This window comes from Neolamprologus brichardi, chromosome 8 (genome assembly GCF_056152115.1).
Source record: "Neolamprologus brichardi isolate AB-2024 chromosome 8, ASM5615211v1, whole genome shotgun sequence".
In the NCBI taxonomy this organism is placed as follows: Eukaryota; Metazoa; Chordata; class Actinopteri; order Cichliformes; family Cichlidae; genus Neolamprologus; species Neolamprologus brichardi.
The window spans coordinates 12420176-12436612 of NC_142111.1; the positions used below are offsets into that span (position 1 = coordinate 12420176).

At 41.0% G+C, this 16437-nt stretch overlaps 2 protein-coding genes across 5 annotated transcripts; both read right to left on the bottom strand.

The window, feature by feature from the left end:
* Nucleotides 1–1723: 1723 nt before the first annotated feature.
* Nucleotides 1724–5652, bottom strand: tbx6 (T-box transcription factor 6). The gene is made up of 8 exons (XM_006805717.2): nucleotides 5583–5652; nucleotides 4873–5095; nucleotides 4214–4481; nucleotides 3979–4122; nucleotides 3744–3814; nucleotides 3600–3658; nucleotides 3219–3498; nucleotides 1724–2972 (listed from the first exon to the last, which is right to left on the bottom strand). The coding sequence occupies exons 1-8, from the start codon at nucleotides 5650–5652 to the stop codon at nucleotides 1724–1726; spliced, it is 2364 nt and encodes a 787-aa protein (XP_006805780.2).
* A 4782-nt stretch (nucleotides 5653–10434) lies between these two features.
* On the bottom strand, nucleotides 10435–14961 carry nif3l1 (NIF3 NGG1 interacting factor 3-like 1 (S. cerevisiae)). Of its 4 annotated transcripts, none has more exons than XM_035914337.2 (7): nucleotides 14933–14961; nucleotides 13260–13631; nucleotides 12984–13140; nucleotides 11734–11857; nucleotides 11499–11637; nucleotides 10896–10979; nucleotides 10435–10806 (listed from the first exon to the last, which is right to left on the bottom strand). In XM_035914337.2, exons 2-7 carry the CDS (start codon nucleotides 13612–13614, stop codon nucleotides 10622–10624), a joined length of 1044 nt encoding a protein of 347 aa, XP_035770230.2. In that variant the 5' UTR covers nucleotides 13615–13631; nucleotides 14933–14961; the 3' UTR covers nucleotides 10435–10621. The 4 variants fall into 4 exon arrangements, with proteins under 4 accessions (XP_035770230.2, XP_006805778.2, XP_006805777.2 ...); XM_006805715.2 differs by having other exon boundaries at nucleotides 13260–13855; XM_006805714.3 differs by having other exon boundaries at nucleotides 13260–13855; nucleotides 14839–14950.
* Between the last annotated feature and the right edge of the window lie 1476 nt (nucleotides 14962–16437).

Here is a 16437-nt window from a genome sequence, read left to right on the forward strand (position 1 = left end):
GTGTAGTTTGTGGCCCATGTGATGTTACAGTAATGAACAGGAGAGAAAATTGTACACTTAACAAATGCTGAAAGCTCCATTATATCTAGAGAAGGGTTGAGCTCAAACATCTGTTTCCCCAAAAGCCACGAAAAGCAGCCAAGAGAGGAAATGATTAACTGCTGCCTGCTGACGTCCGCGTCAAGTACCTTTGACTTGTTAGTCTAAAAATTCTGTTAATCCCCCACAATCTCTGCTCTCCCAGCCATAAAAGTACTCATAGCTGTCCACAAAATGACCGCACTGTGGCAGAGATCAGTGACAGAGCTTTAACTGCTTCTAATCTTCTAGATTAGGGGTGTCAAACTCATCATCAAAGCTAAAACTTTTGCATAGCAAATTATAAGATAGAGTCATTTTCTGAGTAAAACTCAATGGAAAGAAGTAAAATTAAATTCTAAAAACTTTAACATATAAACCATCTATTTACAAAATAGATTTTCACATTTGATTGAATGAATGGGGTGGAGCTTACTAGACATTCAATCCTGACCCATGTCTGAATATAGAAAATCAGATGTTTCCTGTTTAGTCTTCCTTGTAATTTGCATAACAGCAATTATGAGGTACACTTATATGAGAAAAATAAAGCTTTCAGTGTAGTTCTGAAACTGGTTATCGGCAAGTGTGAGCAACTCTGTAAATGCAGAAGGTTTGATAGTTTAGTTCTGGGATGTTCAAGTCTGTGTTAACACAATACAATGATACGATTGTTAGTGCCCATCAGTCTGGAAAGTTCATGACAGTACACTCAGCAAAAGACTGAAAAAGTATGGCTTGTTTGGAAGGGTTCCAAGACCAAAGTTGCATCTGAACAAACCACAAGACTTCAGGAACAATGTCCCTTACTTCCAATAAGACCAAAAGTGGAAGTGAGAAAGTGAGAAATCCAAGCGCAGGCATAACAGCAGAAACACCTCATACCAACTGTTGAACACAGTGGAGGAGGGGTGATGATTTGGGCTTGTTTTGCAGCTACAGAACCTGGCAGTGCTGACATCTTTGATTGCTAACTCGGGGTATGTCTGCCTTTCTGAGTTGAGGCAGGATTCCACAAAAGACATTTCTGACTAGGAAGTCGGAATTTTCTTTTGACTTTTTGAGGAACACACCATAAGTGACATCATGGTGGCAGCGTCCATCCTTTTTATACAGTCTATGCTTTCATTCAACATTGATGAGAGTGGTAAGTTACACTGATTGTTTGGGGCTAATATGCATAGATTTTCCAACCAGTCCAACAGTCAAATTTAAGAAGATGATTTAAGGCAGAAATTCACTCAAGAGTGCTCGATTTTTTATTTTTTACATTGTATCTTTAGTTTCCAGCCTTTACTTAAACTAGTCATACCTTCTCAGTAACTCCCCTCAGCTGGAAAGTCTCAGCTGGATATCTGACAAATCCTTCAAGCTACATACAAATATTACAGTCTTTGTCAGCAAAATATTTCAGTCGAAAAGGATTGAGTCACAAAAGCTTGAAAAAACAATATTTTATTTTCACACTGGAATGAATATAGAAAAGAAAATCTTCAACAAGTATATACAAACGAGGCCCAGTTTCATCAGTCTGTCAGCTGAACTGCTGAGAAGACACACAAACACTGTGCACAACACTGTGCTTAAGCTAATTCTACACATCATTGATTCCCCTAAAAGTTCATCCATATGAAAATACCATATTTCAAAACATTGGTCTTGTGCTCATTTCCAGGTAGGACCCCTGTGAGAGTGAGTGGCCATGTTGTTGCCTGTACAAGTGCCTGAATGGGATTGAGAGGGAGGGGTGAGGGTCCTGACATAGCCGGAGAGGGTAGGATTTAAAGGTGGGGTAGAGGGCTGGGTTAGGGGCAGAAGGGGGAAGTGATGGATCCAGCTGTGGGAGAAGAGATGGGTGGTGCCGTACCATCTCTGGACGATAAGGTGGTGCAGGATTGAAGGGAGGCACTGCACCAATTTCAACAGCAGGATATGAGGGCGTCGAAGATGATGTACAAGGATTGTGTGCTACTGGCGGCAGTGTGGCAGCAGGAGTGACCGACTGCTGGAAAGAAGAAGCAACAGCCAAGCAAGAGGAGGGTTGAAAAGGAGGATGAGGAAGGGTGGATGGTGGGTAAGGGAAAGAAGAGGGAGGAAATGCAGTAGCTGGAGCAAGTGAGGGAGGTTGAGCTTGGTGGGTCAGATTTGGGAGGTGGAGGGCAGGGTGGGCCGGGCTGGGAGATACATGGGGAAAAGGCAGATTTTGCATCTGTGGGGGAACAGATGGAGGAGCAAAAGATGTGGAAGAAGCATGCATGGGTAAGGAGCAAGACAGAGCTGGAACTGTTGGTTGGTTTTGACAGGGGAAAGGCTGAGCAGTGCTCAGAGTGGGGCTGGGATTTGTTGGCACAATATTTTGATACATAAACGCTGCAGAGCTTTGATCACTGGGTGAATCAGTGGCGAGAGGTCCGGCCTGTAGCTGCTGGCCAGGCTGGGTGAGCAGAGAATGAACAGCTACTTGGTCCTGGAGATCTGACGGACATGTGGTGGACGACGGGGCATGAAAAGAGGCATCAGTAGAAGTGTGGGGGCTGATGGTGTCTGGGACTGTATGGTAGTTGTTTGAGGAGGAGGAAGGGGAGGATGATGACGAAAGGAGTGATTGTGGGGAGGTAGAGCTGGAAGGGGGCGGAGTGGGGAAGGTGAAGGAGGTCTGCTGCAGCGAGGGAGTGTTGGAGGTGGAAGAGAGCGCGGGGGAAGATGACAGAAGGGAGGGATAGTTGATAGGAGGGATGGAGGGCTGAGGATCGGATCTGTCCGAGGGGTCAGAGGCCGGATGGGAGGGGAAGGAGGAGGATGACTGAGGGAGCGGAGCAGAGGGGAAAGAGGAGGAGCTGGCTTGAGCAGCAGGGAAGCTGGAGGTGTAGGCTGCCTCAGCCATTGTGTCTGATCTGTGGAGGAGAAAGGAAATGAGAGCTTGAATCAATTTAGTGTCGTAATTTCTGAAAATATTAATAATCAGCCATTAGAGATGTGTGTAAACCACACATCTCCTAGCAGTAAGACTGAACCAGAAATTTTGACATGGCTAGGTTAGGTAATGTAAAGAAGAATTTAGACTAAAAATATAAAACATTATTCTTTGTATAGTCTATGTGAATCATGCTAATATCAATCTACATTCCTCTGCCTCCTACCTTTCAATCATACTATTTGCCCTCTCGCTTCCTGGCAGCTCTTGAATGCCACTGGCCAATGTGATGCTGATGTCAGACATCTGGGATGCCATAAACTCCTGGCCGAGGTCCAGTGACTGCTCCGGGACCAAAGTGTCCTGATAGGAGGTGTCCCCTGGTCTGAACCCACAGGAGGTTTCGGGCAGTGCAGGCAGAGAGGCCAGAGCGAGGGCCTGCAGGTCTGCACCGGTTACTGGGGGCTGCTGCAGGAGCTCAGTGGAGTCGCATGGATCACAGTTCACTGATGGCAGACAAGTGGAAATGTTTTAAAATGAGAACTACATTACATTCATTTTTAAATTAAGTTACTTAACGTGCCATAAATCTGGTTTTCCCCCTTACCTATATCTAAAGTTTCTGTCAAGACGGCAATTTTGCGTTTCTGTCTCGCATCTCTTTGTCTATAAAGAAAAAAGGCATTTAGATCCTGCACAACAACAGATGAATGTAGACTGTGAGTTTTTTGCTGCTTGTGTTGGGAATTACTTTTTGCTGTTCATGCCGTCTTCACGGAAGCCTTTAGCAAAGGGGTTGGAGTTGATCTTAAGCTCAGTGATCTGAAAGTAAACACAAAACACATTTAATATTACATTACATGTGTTGTTTGAAATCATGTTCTTAATGTTGCAAAGAATGTCTTATATGTCAAATGAATGAGTGTCTCTGTGAGTCTGTTGCTTGGTAACACAAAACTCACAGTCAGAGCAGAAAATAACGGTACCTTGCTGTTCTGGTAGGCGGTGACGGTGATAAACTGGGTCTCGGGGAAAACAAAGGAGTGCTGCCCTCCACCCCACCTCAGTACATCCCGGGCTTCTATCACATGAATTCTGGGCTGGTATCGATGCAGAGAGTGTAGGATGATCTTTGAATAGAAGAAAAAGGATTAACTCAACATGCACCACTGAAGGTTATGTGCTGTATCTCCGCTAGGCCTGTTCATGTGCAGTACGTACATGTCCCTTTGTGTCCAGGGTGTTGTTTGTGAGCTTGGCGTAGTGAAATGAGATGGTGCGGCTCTGCCAGTGGGCACCTGTGGCAGGAGAATCTGGGTGGATGAACACCCGGTCTGGTAGCCTCGCCTCTGCAGCTCCAACAGCTTGCCACCCGCCACCTTGGAAACGATAACGGGAGTTGTCAACGGGAACAATATCCAGGAGGAGGATGTAACGGAGTGATGGATTCAGGCCCGACAGCTTCAACTTCAAACCAGGAAACATCCGTCTAAAAAAACAAAATGAAATAGGTTCAGGACACCAAAGGTCACAGAAAACAGTAAATGAGAAGGAATTAGGGAAGAACTAAAACTGATGAAGGCAAGATGGGATGAAAACATTAAAAACAGAGGAGTATAAAGTTAGAAGACTGTAGACTGTTACGACCCATTTAGGAGGCCACGACTTAACATAAAGTGATTTTATTTCCCCAAGATGGGTCGTGATATGACTTTGGGGCTTGTCTGGGATAAATTGCTACACCCCACAAATAAGGGCTAGGGGATAAGGGGAGTAATACAGATGAAAAAAATAAACTGGAAGTATAATTGCAGATGACTCGAAGGTCAAGGGTCAGTGGTCGTACATACAGCATGTACACTTCTACAGTAATCTCTCACCTGCCCTTCTTTGTGATGATCATCTCTGTCCCCACCGAGCTGAATTGCTTCCATAAAGACGAGTTCTCCAGCTCCATCTTCACCTCATCTTTCGGGGTTGTGGTTGCAGCCTCACTGGAGACGGGAGCAGGAGGAGGAGGAGCCAGCAGCCTTGGAGGCAGAGCTTTGGCGGCTGCTTCGCATGCTGGAGGGAACAGCGGTATATGCACAGGTGCCTCCCGCTCTGTGGGAAAGAACAAATCCAAGAAAAAAAAACTTTATTTAACTGGTGAAAGTGAAGCAAATATGGAGTCATATTTTAATTGTATACTTGTAAATTAAATATATTTAATTACTTGTACAAACTCACTAAGTGTTCATTCAATCTTTTCCATCTGATCTAAAACCACTTTCATGTATTTTCAGGTGTACAAAAAAAAGGTTTAAAGAGTAAATTGTGTCTTCAGCACTTAACTGGAACTTTCAGTGCAAACGTTTTTTAATGTAGTATTTTTGGTTTGGCTGCAAAAAAAAATGCCCCATCATGCCTTTGTCTTTGCTGTAGGGCATTAATATATTTGTTTTGTCATTTTCTAAGGACCTAAAAAGTGAGAAATTAAAAAGGTTCTGATTTACAAAAACATTTATTCCTTAATGTACAATTAATTGTATAAAATAAGACATCTGTTTATGTTTATTGCTTAAACATGAATGCATTCAGTCCCTCTCACCTCTGTAAAAGCAGTCTCCAATCCTTTGTGGTCCCAGAGTCAAACCAGGGAACATCTCCATGCTCAGCATAGTCCTTCTTGTCTGTCTTTGTCTCTTTATTCGTCCTCTTCACCGGATCCAAATTAACATTTCTTCAGCTCCTTTTGCTCTCTCCTGTTCCTCGTACAGATTTTCCTCTGCTTTCTATAACAAAAACGTAGCTGCAACTAGAGAGCTTTTCTTAAAATTTTCACTCAACTTCTGACTCGTGTTCTTAACCATCGGCTGTCCTTTTTCCGTCAGAGCCCACAGGGCTGACGTGCTCTCTTAAATAGGTGAGTGGGACTTCACACCTATGGCCAAATGGGCCCATTTTCACATAGAGTTTTATTTGCCTCCCTGTCTCTCCTCCCTTTACCCTCAATTCTCATTTCTGTTCCAACAAAGAAAACAAACAACACTCGTCACATTGGAGGAAATCAGGGTTTATCTCAATATCTGAAAACACTGATTGTGATTTACTTTCCTTTATTCTTTTACTTACTCAGTGCACTGAAGATCATTATTTTACACGCAAATTGGTAAACTATCTAACTATAGATGCATGGAAGGTCAAATATGCTAAATCACAACCATCAACAAGAACATGCATTAATGCATCAAGCACAGTCCAATACAGCAGTCTACCCCTTCTTTATATTTTGTTGGGAAAATGGGAAATAGATCCAGCAATTGATTAAAACATACAAACATCCATGAAAATGTAGTATATAAGAAAAAAACAGAATTTTGACAATTCTATAATCAGTTTGAAAGCTGATATTTGGTATGACCACCTTTATTCTTTAACACAGACTGAATTGTCTTGGGAAGCCTTCTTGTCATTCCTTGACGTACTCTTCAGGAATACTTCTCAAGGCTTTTTGAAGAAAATTCGGAGCGCTTCTTTGGATGATGGCTGCCTTATGTTCTCTTCTCTGTTAAGATGATCCCTCACTGCTTCAGTAATCTATGGCCAATCTATGGCTAATTATTATAACATCTTCATCTTACAATATTACATATTTTGAGGAAACTGCTGTTGTGATTTGGCACTATATAAATAATACTGAACTGAATTGAACTGATAGTGTTCCTTTATATGTTTGTTTCTGTCCAAGCATGTTTTTACTGCATTGTCAGTGTATTTGAGGTTGTTGTCATGCTGAAAAACACAGATACTGCCAATCAGATGCAGTCCAGATGGTTTTGCACTGTCGCTCATAATCTCACTGTACTTTTTTGCAGTGCCATTAATTTTTAAAAGATCTCCAACACCACTGATGGAAATGCAGCCCCAAACCATGACAGATCCTCCACCTTGTTTTGCAGATGTCTGTAGACGCTCACTGCTGTTCCTCTCTCCTCACATATTCATCAAGATTTGAACCAAAACTTTCAAATTTGGGTTCATCACTCCATAACTGCTTCCCTTCCTTAAGAATAGCTTCTTGATAGCAAATCTTTCACTGAGACCATTTTTGTTAAGGCTTCATTAACAATAACCTGAATGAAGCATCTCTCAGGTGCTGTGTCAAGTCTTTTTTGGATATTTTATTCCCTATTCCTTAAGGACATGACTTTCAGATACTGTTTGTCTGCTATATGTTTTTTAGACATGTCCCATCTTCTTTTGTCCTCCACCTGTCCAATTTCCTTAATTATTTTAAGGAAACACTGCACACCTTGCTAAGATATGCCAAGGTTTTGGCTAATAGCTCTTTAGACGCCTTTTTTTGTATGCTTAAACAATTCATTAATCAGTGTAAAGAGGCATTCCTCTGAATATGGTCAGGTACAAGGACTGGACGAAAAATGACCCCAAAAAAGCCAAAGTGCAAAGAAAAGACTTTCAGAGAGCCTCAACACCAATTTAAAACCTACATGGAAGTCTGGTGGTTCAAGGCATTTGCACAGTAATGCATGCAGGAGAAAATAAATAAATTTTTATTTTATTATAATTAGTAACTATTTACTTTTGTTGTTTTTTGCATTTATTGATGTAAATGCAGAATAATTTATACATAGTTATCATCTAGCTATTTTTTTTTACCTTTCTTCATTTTCTCTAATGAATAGTTCTTGGAAATGCAAAACTTCTTATACATTAAAGAAGTTTATTGCTTGGTCCCCTGGGGCTTTCTGATGACTTGATGACATGTTTCTTCCTCCCAGCAGGCTGCCTGTTAGGCTGTCTCAGCAGGGAGTCAGACCCTGAGTTTAGGTGGAGGAGGACGACAGTTTGGCCAGCGGCTGCAGTTTGGCCACTAGACAAGTGTGACTGTCTAAGTGTTTATATGCAAGTTTGTATTTAGGGATTATGTGACCAAAACAATGGACCCGTTCAAACTGATTCACAGTTTCCTGATTTTTTTGTGACTGACATATGTTAAGCAGGCATGTAAATGTAGCTGCACCACAGGGTCAATACACTCATTTGCAAGCAAAAGTAAATGTGTTTGGATTAAATAATCATTAATAGGAATGGTCTGCACAGGATTTAAGGAGTAAAAAATGGAGTAACCATAATTTGTTTAATAATTTTTGTAGTCTTGCATCTGAACACCACTGCAGACGAGTTTAAATGATTAAAATGTGACTTTCAGCTTTCAAGTTTTGCATTAACTGTTTAGGAGTTATAGTCATTTTTATAGACAGCCCTTCATTTTCAAATGGTCAAAATCAGACAATTGATTGATAAGCTGTTTCATGACCAGGTGAGGCCCTTTTCCTTGAAATTTAAACACAAAAAATAATTATAGCTGATGTGGATTCAAAATTTTTGAATTTTTTTAGCTTTTCGTTGTAATTTTAAAGCTGAGCCCCAAAGAGATGTCGGTGGAGCCCGTCATTAGATTGGAAAAACAATATTATTTATCAGAGCAGCAAAAACATGAGGAGTGGAGGAATCTTAAGAAAAGCAACTTGACAACAAGTAAATGAACACCAAGTCAAGGACACTCTGGAGAAGAGAAGCCTTCATGAACTTGTGCCAGAATAATGGGAACATTTAACAGCTGATGATCTGAAGCATACCGCATTAGCTGTCAAACATGCTGGAGGCAGTATTATGGCATTATTATTATTATGGTATTGGTATAATTTGACTGCCAGTAGAACCAGGTCACCGGTGTTTCTTGACGATATGACTGCTGTTTGGAATAGCAGGATAAATTAAGAAGTGTACAGGGCTGCAGTCTGCTCAGATTCAGCCACATGCTGCAGACCTGATGAACAGCACTTCAAAGACCCAAAGCGAACTGCTAAAGCAAACCAAGAGATCTTTGAGACAAAGAAATGGGATATTCCTCAGCGCTCAAGTCAATCACCTGATCTCAAACCAACCCATCATGCTTTTCACTCCCACAAACAAGCAGCAACTGAAGACTGAAAAGGCCTCAAAACGTCTCAAGTGAGTGAATAATAATCTTTAAATTTAACAGTATATCATTTTGTCCAATTACTTATGAGTCTCTGAAAAATGAAGGAGTGTTTTTTTTTTTCATCATAATTTCGAAACAGTTAATGCTCATTTTAAGCCCATCATCTAAAGATGTCTGCACTTAAGTCACTCCACTGTGACAGTGTGCAGAAGCAAAGTATAAAAGTGAAATATTTTACTCTAAATTTTACTTTAAAGTAAAAATACATTATCATTTTATATCAGCATTTTTTTCTTGCGTGCAGCAGTCCTCATTCTGCTTTTCCTGAATCAGTTTCAACTCCCTGACTTGGTAAAGATCACAGAAAGTTGTCATAAGAAACTTTAGTTCAACAGGCTGCTGCTGAGTTTCATTAGACTTATTAACCAACAGTTTCCTCAACAGACTTTCAAATATAAATCAAATAGATACTTTAAAGCACATTACACTCTGCAGCTTTGCCTCACTGTGGATGATGCCCTGCAGTATATTTATCCACCTCGTAGGGCTCAGTGGGAGAAGGAAACTTTCAAGCTGACAGGCCTCAGACCTACCTGCTTGCACTATAAAAGTGACAGCTGGAGTCGGTTTACAGGAACGAAGTATACGCGTTGTTCTAGCTGTTTTCCTTCTCCATTTGTGTGTTGTTAGGGATAAAAGCTGCTGAGGACTGAAAGGAAGCGGAGGTGTGAACACCACACTGAGAGAAAAGCCACTACCCTGATGGGGGGGCAGCGAGGTGTGTGATGTCTCCTAATGTTTTTATGAAAGAACAGGTGTGTCATAGGCGGTGCAGGCGTAAGACTCTGTAAAAGTCAATAATGAGGACTGTTACTAGTTTTGTTTTTGTTTTTAAGCCTCAGCAGTGGGGCAGGAGTACGTGCACTGAAGCAATACCAAAGGCCTGCTCTTTGACATGTATGTGCTAAATCGTTTGATTTCCATCCATGTTTGTTCAGAGGTTAAAAGGTCATCTTGTTGAGAAGAACCTGTCACTTTCATTTATCTTTCACAAGTTATGAGATACATTAAAAAAAAAAATCCTTGTATTGCAGCTTTGAATCTTCATAGCTGGCTCAGGCTGGTGCTGATGTCTCCTGTGGAGCAGGTGGGGTCCAATATCCACGTTTATACAGCAACAGCAAACACTTTAATCCGATGAGGATTACCTTCTCTCTGTGCAGGAAGCAGAAACTATTCATTTTAGGAAAAAAAAACTTGCAGATGCTGAAATTCCTCTCGGCATGGAAGCAAAGGTCACATCATCGGGATTAAAACACACGATGTGTCGTCTGCATGTAGGATCTGCATGCATTAAGATTACAGATTATCTTCGACTCGCACTGCATCTGTTAGCTGATGATATTTTGTCTTATTCCACACGCCAACAGCACATTTTGATCAACCACAGCCCATTTTATTAAGACCCTTCCAGAGAGACATGATAAATACAACAACATTTAACAATATTTTCAAGGCACAGCCAGTGATAGCCTTACGTAAAGAGCCTGTATGGCAGGGTTGCCAAAATGTCACACATATCTGTAGTAAAAAGTCATCTTTCAGAAAAACTACTGTAACTTCCAATCAAGAGTCAGTCAAACGACCTCCAGAGGGTCTCTGTCAGCCTTCGACAGGACCACTGTTACGCTATCGGGCAGGCGCACGGCTAGTCTCTCCCTGAACACAGCCAAGTAACCCCGCTCGCTGTTGCTGTGGTCACTGAGGATCACGCTGGTTCCTTTTGCCACAGCATCCAGCACTTCATGGTGGGACATCTCCCCTGAAAAAGGGGCATAATTATGTCTGCAAGCGTTGTGATATGAAGACGTTTTAGTGATATTTAAACTAATAAAATTAAATGTTTGTTACCTGTGACATAGAGGTCCGCCTTGACTCCATTCAGTACTGAGGCCCCTGACCCAGCACATACAGCCACAGTGCACACAGAGGACTCTGGGGAAGGAAGGAAAAAAAAAACAGGGACATGACTTTTCTTCTTTCTGTGTGGAGTTTGCATGCTCTCTCTGTTCCTCTGGGTGCTCCAGCTTGTTGTTCTGCTCATTCAGATTATCAGTGAATTTAAATTTTCTGTGCATGTGAGCGTTAACGACTGTGAAAGACTCCCAAACTGACCAGAGTGAACTCTGCCTCCGTACCAGTGTTTATGAACTCATGTCCTCCATGACCTTCTACTGCAGGGATGTCCAACTAATTTGACATCATGGGCCACATGCGGCCCACTTTGATCTTAAGTGGACCGAACGAGCGAAACTGCCCTTTCTGTCAGTGTAATGATATTGAACTACACGTTTAATCCCACTTAATATAAGAAAAAAAGAGTGCAGAGCTAATGGATGGAAATTCTTGATTCTCTACCCTTACTGCACCAGTGGTAGAAATTAAATTTGAGCGTGTTATAATTGAACTATTCTAATTTAGTGACAGATTCGTGTGTGTCCACTCGTCTCTCACCCGGCGTCTGCCCCCAGCCCAGAGCCAAACGGAGGTGACTCAAACCCAGGTGAGACTTCAGTTTTTGGACGGCTGCTCTGACAGTCACTGGCTGGTCCAAAACGCTGCAACGGCCTTGGCCGTGGCCCAGGAGAGGGGGCTAAAGAAAAGATGAAGTGTTACTAATACGAACAGAACAAGTTAATCATAACAATAGTCAGGAACTTTTTCTTCAGATTCCTGTAACAGCCCGCACCTTTTCTAACTTTACGATGGTGAGAGACTGGCTGGGAGTGCCGTGTCCTAACAGAGCCTGGACACTCGGGGTCAGCGCTGAGTCACAACAGGTTACGCTGACATGGATACCACTGCTGTCTGGTCTAATATGAAGAGACATGAACTGTTATTTACCAGTACAAAGAAACAAAAGACTTAATAACATCAAGTGTACGATTTACATCCATTACATAACTGTCATGTCGCGATAACTGAGACATGAATTTTGAAAACATTGGTTTCTGACTGTGCTGAGGTTCTTTCAGACTCTTTGTTCCATGTTTAATCCATGATTTACAACTACAGAAAAGCTTCTTTCCCAACTTAAAAGGCACTTTGAGTGATGTAAGTGTACTGTGATTGGTCCGGGTGTGAGTGTCAAACACATAAATCGAACGACCACTAAACAAAGGTGACATTAACATCAGTAAAGCATTAGCCACGCAAACAACAGCTGTTAAAGCAAGGCTTAAAAAGAAGAGGAAAAAAAACACAAAGAAAAATCTGCAAATATATGCAAGGAGGAAGAAGAGAAATTCATCATTAAGTTTGGATATATTATTATTTCTAAAACAAGAAAAAAAGATTTCGATTTTGAATATGGTGTCTTATATAGGGGGGGGGGGGAAAATCACACTAAAGTTGGATCAAAATGTTGTTCATTTTTCTTTTTTTCCATATTCAAACTTTAGTATGTGTAAAATTATTCACCCGACTTAGTTTTAAAAGGATATTATGTGCTTTATGCATGAGAAACTGTAGATAAAGTATCCGTCCTCTACAGTTTCTACAGTCTTAGAAATATGCTTTCAGTGATAGAATATCCAATTATTTTAAGGCCTTCAAGCATCCATACTCGTAGTGCCATACTACCTAATGTTTACTATAATAATGACATTTTGGTTTTAGTTGGGAAAAGGGGCTAAAGACAGCCTTACTTTCAACCCCTCAGAAATAAAATGTATAATATATACATTTGAAGTTTCTGTAAGTGGTCCGAAAGCAGACTGAAACAAATCTTTGGTAATAGTTACAGTCCAAAAGCAGCTTTGGATTACCTGTGATGGCTTCAAGTGTCTGCGGGTGATTTCCAGCTTTGATTAAAGCTAAACGCAAATTACAATAATGTGTGTTTGGAAGAAATAAATCAAAAGTAACACATATATGACAAAACTACCAAAATGGTTTTAATTTAAAGCTTGTTGCTAATCGGTGATGTCTAAACACAACCTGCTGCCTGAATGCTGTAGGGTCGTTCCACCGTCACAAGCCTTCAGCTCCTCCATGATCATGTTTAGTTCCTCTGCGCTTCTGACCGTGAATTCCAGTTTGTGACCGTGGGAGGCGGCGCCGAGAACCTGACTCAACACCGACACCTGACCGCTGCCTGATGCGACAAAGAAAAAAAGCAGTGGGGATGAAATGAAGGTCAGTGAATAAGCATCATGTTCATATCTAATGATTTAAGTGCGAGCATCACATTTTACATTCAGAGAGACTTCTCACCAAGTCCTCCAACCAGCCAGTCGTTCACGCCTCCTTTCACGCAATCCCATGAAGTGTGAGGGGAAAAGACCGCTATGCCGGCCTCCACGGCCCGCACAGCCAGCCGCTGCTTCCAGTCTTTCTGAACCAGACGCTTGATTGGCCGAAACAACGGCGGGTGATACGAAATAATGAGATCGCAGCTCACAGCCACTGCTTCCTCCATGACGGCATCTGTGAGGTCGTTGGTTAGCAGAATGGTCTTAACGGGCCGAGGTTTGCTCGGCTCCACCAGCAAGCCGACATTATCCCAAGACTCGGCAAGCGACAGTGGAGCAAGCTGCTCCAAAACCTGCAGAACTTCCTTTAATTCCATCAGACCGGACGAATGAGCTGAGGAGAAATTAACAGACAGAGGAAGGCGAGCTGAGCTTTGTCTGCTAGGCAGGATGTGATGACTGTGGGTAGATGAAGGAAGAGAATGAAGGACAGATGAAAAGGCTGAAGAGCACAGAGCAGCTCGGGACTTAAAACTCTGTCTAGTCCAAAGCCTTCTACTGGTGAGCGAGAAAAATGTCCAAGAGAGATTTCTACATCCAGTCAACATCAGGGGAGATCTGTGTGGACAAAAAGAAATAACTAAATAATCATAAATGTCAGACATTCACAGATTCATATGTGACTGCAGGTTTTTGTACAAGACAAACTAACAACTGCTGAGCTATCATCTTCTTCGTTCCACTGTCCTCTTTAGGCGTTCACCACAGTGGATCATCTGCCTCCATCTCACCCTATCTCTAAAATCCTCATCTACATGACCTCCTTCACTACATCCATGAATCTTCTCTGTGGTCTTCCTCTTCTCCTACTGCCTGGCAGCTGCATCTTCTATATTTTTTGTCTAATATATCTACATATGTACCTCCGCTTCTGGCAGCTTCACTATCACACAGTGTTCTTCTTAATCTAGCTTCAAAAACTTTTTCTCACGTCTTCTTTATCCCTCTGTGTCCCTCTTTGTAATCTCTATACCTCCACAGGTAGGCCATGGGGATTCTAACGATTTCCTCTTCAACTTATTAGATGTCCTGTCTATGCTGAGCCTATTCTCAGTCCCAGCCTGTCCTGCTCACACTGACAGCTTCAGATCTCACATGCACTGAATGTCTGACATTTTTAAAGGGAAAATTAACTTAAATAATTAGATTAATTAACTTAATCCAGTGATCGGTTTTGTATGGTTTTATACGCATTTCCACCTATCCATTTCCATTTCCACATGTTGTTTCTGCCTCGCTTAAAGACTCCATCCAAAGTTAAACACTAATCAGAACAGTTAGCAACAAATGCAAACAGACGGCTACAACTCTTAAGCGTACATTTTTTTAGTCCGGAGATAATCATTTAGTAAAAGCCACATACCTGCACTTTATGATTATTATAAACTTTATTTATAGACTTAAAACCAGCAGCTGTGAGTTGTGACAGCTGCCAAGCGTGCAGCTAACAGCAGAGCTAGTTAGCTGCCATTAGCTGCCACAGTAAACCGTCCTTTAACGTCAACACACCAGCATGTAATTACATGCACGACTCAACTTACCGTCGCTTGTTTCTGACGGATGAAAACTAATAACGCTAGGGTTTTCAGTTTTTAGCTAAATATATTCTGGTGTAGTGGCAGAGGCTGTACTTACTGCAGAACTGGCAAGATGTCCCTTTTCGGCTTCCGTCCGCAACAATTTTTTTTTTTTACTTAATGAATGACTTTATTTATTTATTTATTTATTTATTTATTTATTTATGGGGTCAAGTTATGTCTTTCGTCTTGACCATGAGGACATATACATATAACTTATAAACTAAGTAGTATAAATTACTTATAGTAAGTATTATAAAGTAAGTTTTATTTAACATATATGGTTACTTTCTTCTTCTTTTTTATTTATCACCCAAAAACTAGCCATCGAGCCATCGACACAGAAACTACAACTTAAATATAGAAAGGACTGAGCGCATGTGCAACAATACAAAGAGGAAAATAGAGAATAACAATGAATGATATTAACATAATTACAAGTGATATTAATTCAGCCCAAATGAAATAAATAAATTTAAAAAAAAAAATAGAAACAGAGCTTTGTAAATGTTCTTTTTTTTTTTTTTTTTTTTTACTTTTTAAAGTTTCACATATCCTTCATAAAATTTGGAGAAAGGTGGTTTTAATATTTAGGAATCTGCATCGATGAATAAAATAAACAGTATTATCAAGACTTTGTTGAACTCCAGCTTGGGAAAATTTGGTTATATATTTGGTTTGGTTCGGATTTTGTGGGAAAGAGTGACTGGTGTACGTTTTACTCCCCTTTTTATTGTCCTCTGTTTGGCACTTGTGTACATCTCTTCTATAATTGGTTTCAGTGCTGCAGAGATTGTCGGATGCTGATAGAAAAGACCTCCTGTGTCATCTTTAGTTCACCCCCAGGTCTTATTGGTCTACACCTAAAGGCGCTCTGGTGTGACTCTGATGCAAGATTAGAGGCCGTGTCCTTTATGCTGACAAGTTTCCTCAGCACTGAGAGGACAGAAGGTGATTTCCTTAAGACGGTCTTAAGGAAATCAGCTGTGGTGTCCAAGTACGCTTCAGCATAAAAAAATATGACGCTGGCCACCAAAGAGTAAGAAAACAACAGACGCATTGAAAGATTCACAAGTGGCTCACTGTTCAGCTACAGTATTCATTTAAAGGAACACAACTTGTGCACATTTTTCAAACAGAGGCCAAAAGGAAGTTAATTAGCTGAAGGTGAAGCAGCTTACTGATCTCTTTATTACAGGTCGCACATCAGCAAGACTGAGACGCACAGAATTCCCTCATCACTCACTTCTCCTGTCCCACTCAGTCCTTTCTTTTTCCATTAAGGTAGTGCAAATAGCAACAGATTTGTAGAAGTATTTGTAGCAGTGAAATAATGAAATAACAACATTTCATTGGTATTTAATTATTCAAATCCCAAATCTTTGGGATTTGAGCATCCTAAAGAATCAGTTAAGAAAAACAATATTTCTCAAGTCGTTACAGTTCGGCTTAGTGTTTTTCAACAACGAGCTTTCCGGAGTTTATAGCGCTGGTGTTATGCAATATTGTCTGTACTCAATGTTACAAAACAAATTCACAGATTAATGTGAGCAAGCAACAACT

Excerpts from the sequence above, each read along its gene's own strand:
- tbx6 (XM_006805717.2), bottom strand. The coding sequence starts at position 5,652 with ATGCTGAGCATGGAGATGTTCCCTGGTTTGACTCTGGGACCACAAAGG. Across the intron at positions 4,123-4,213 it reads CCCTGGACACAAAGGGACAT|ATCATCCTACACTCTCTGCA; the intron begins GTACGTACTGCA and ends TTCTATTCAAAG. Across the intron at positions 2,973-3,218 it reads GCAAATAGTATGATTGAAAG|ATCAGACACAATGGCTGAGG; the intron begins GTAGGAGGCAGA and ends TCTCCTCCACAG.
- nif3l1 (XM_006805715.2), bottom strand. The coding sequence starts at position 13,845 with ATGTTGACTGGATGTAGAAATCTCTCTTGGACATTTTTCTCGCTCACC. Across the intron at positions 13,141-13,259 it reads CTGGCTGGTTGGAGGACTTG|GCAGCGGTCAGGTGTCGGTG; the intron begins GTGAGAAGTCTC and ends TTGTCGCATCAG. Across the intron at positions 10,807-10,895 it reads GGCGGACCTCTATGTCACAG|GGGAGATGTCCCACCATGAA; the intron begins GTAACAAACATT and ends CCCCTTTTTCAG.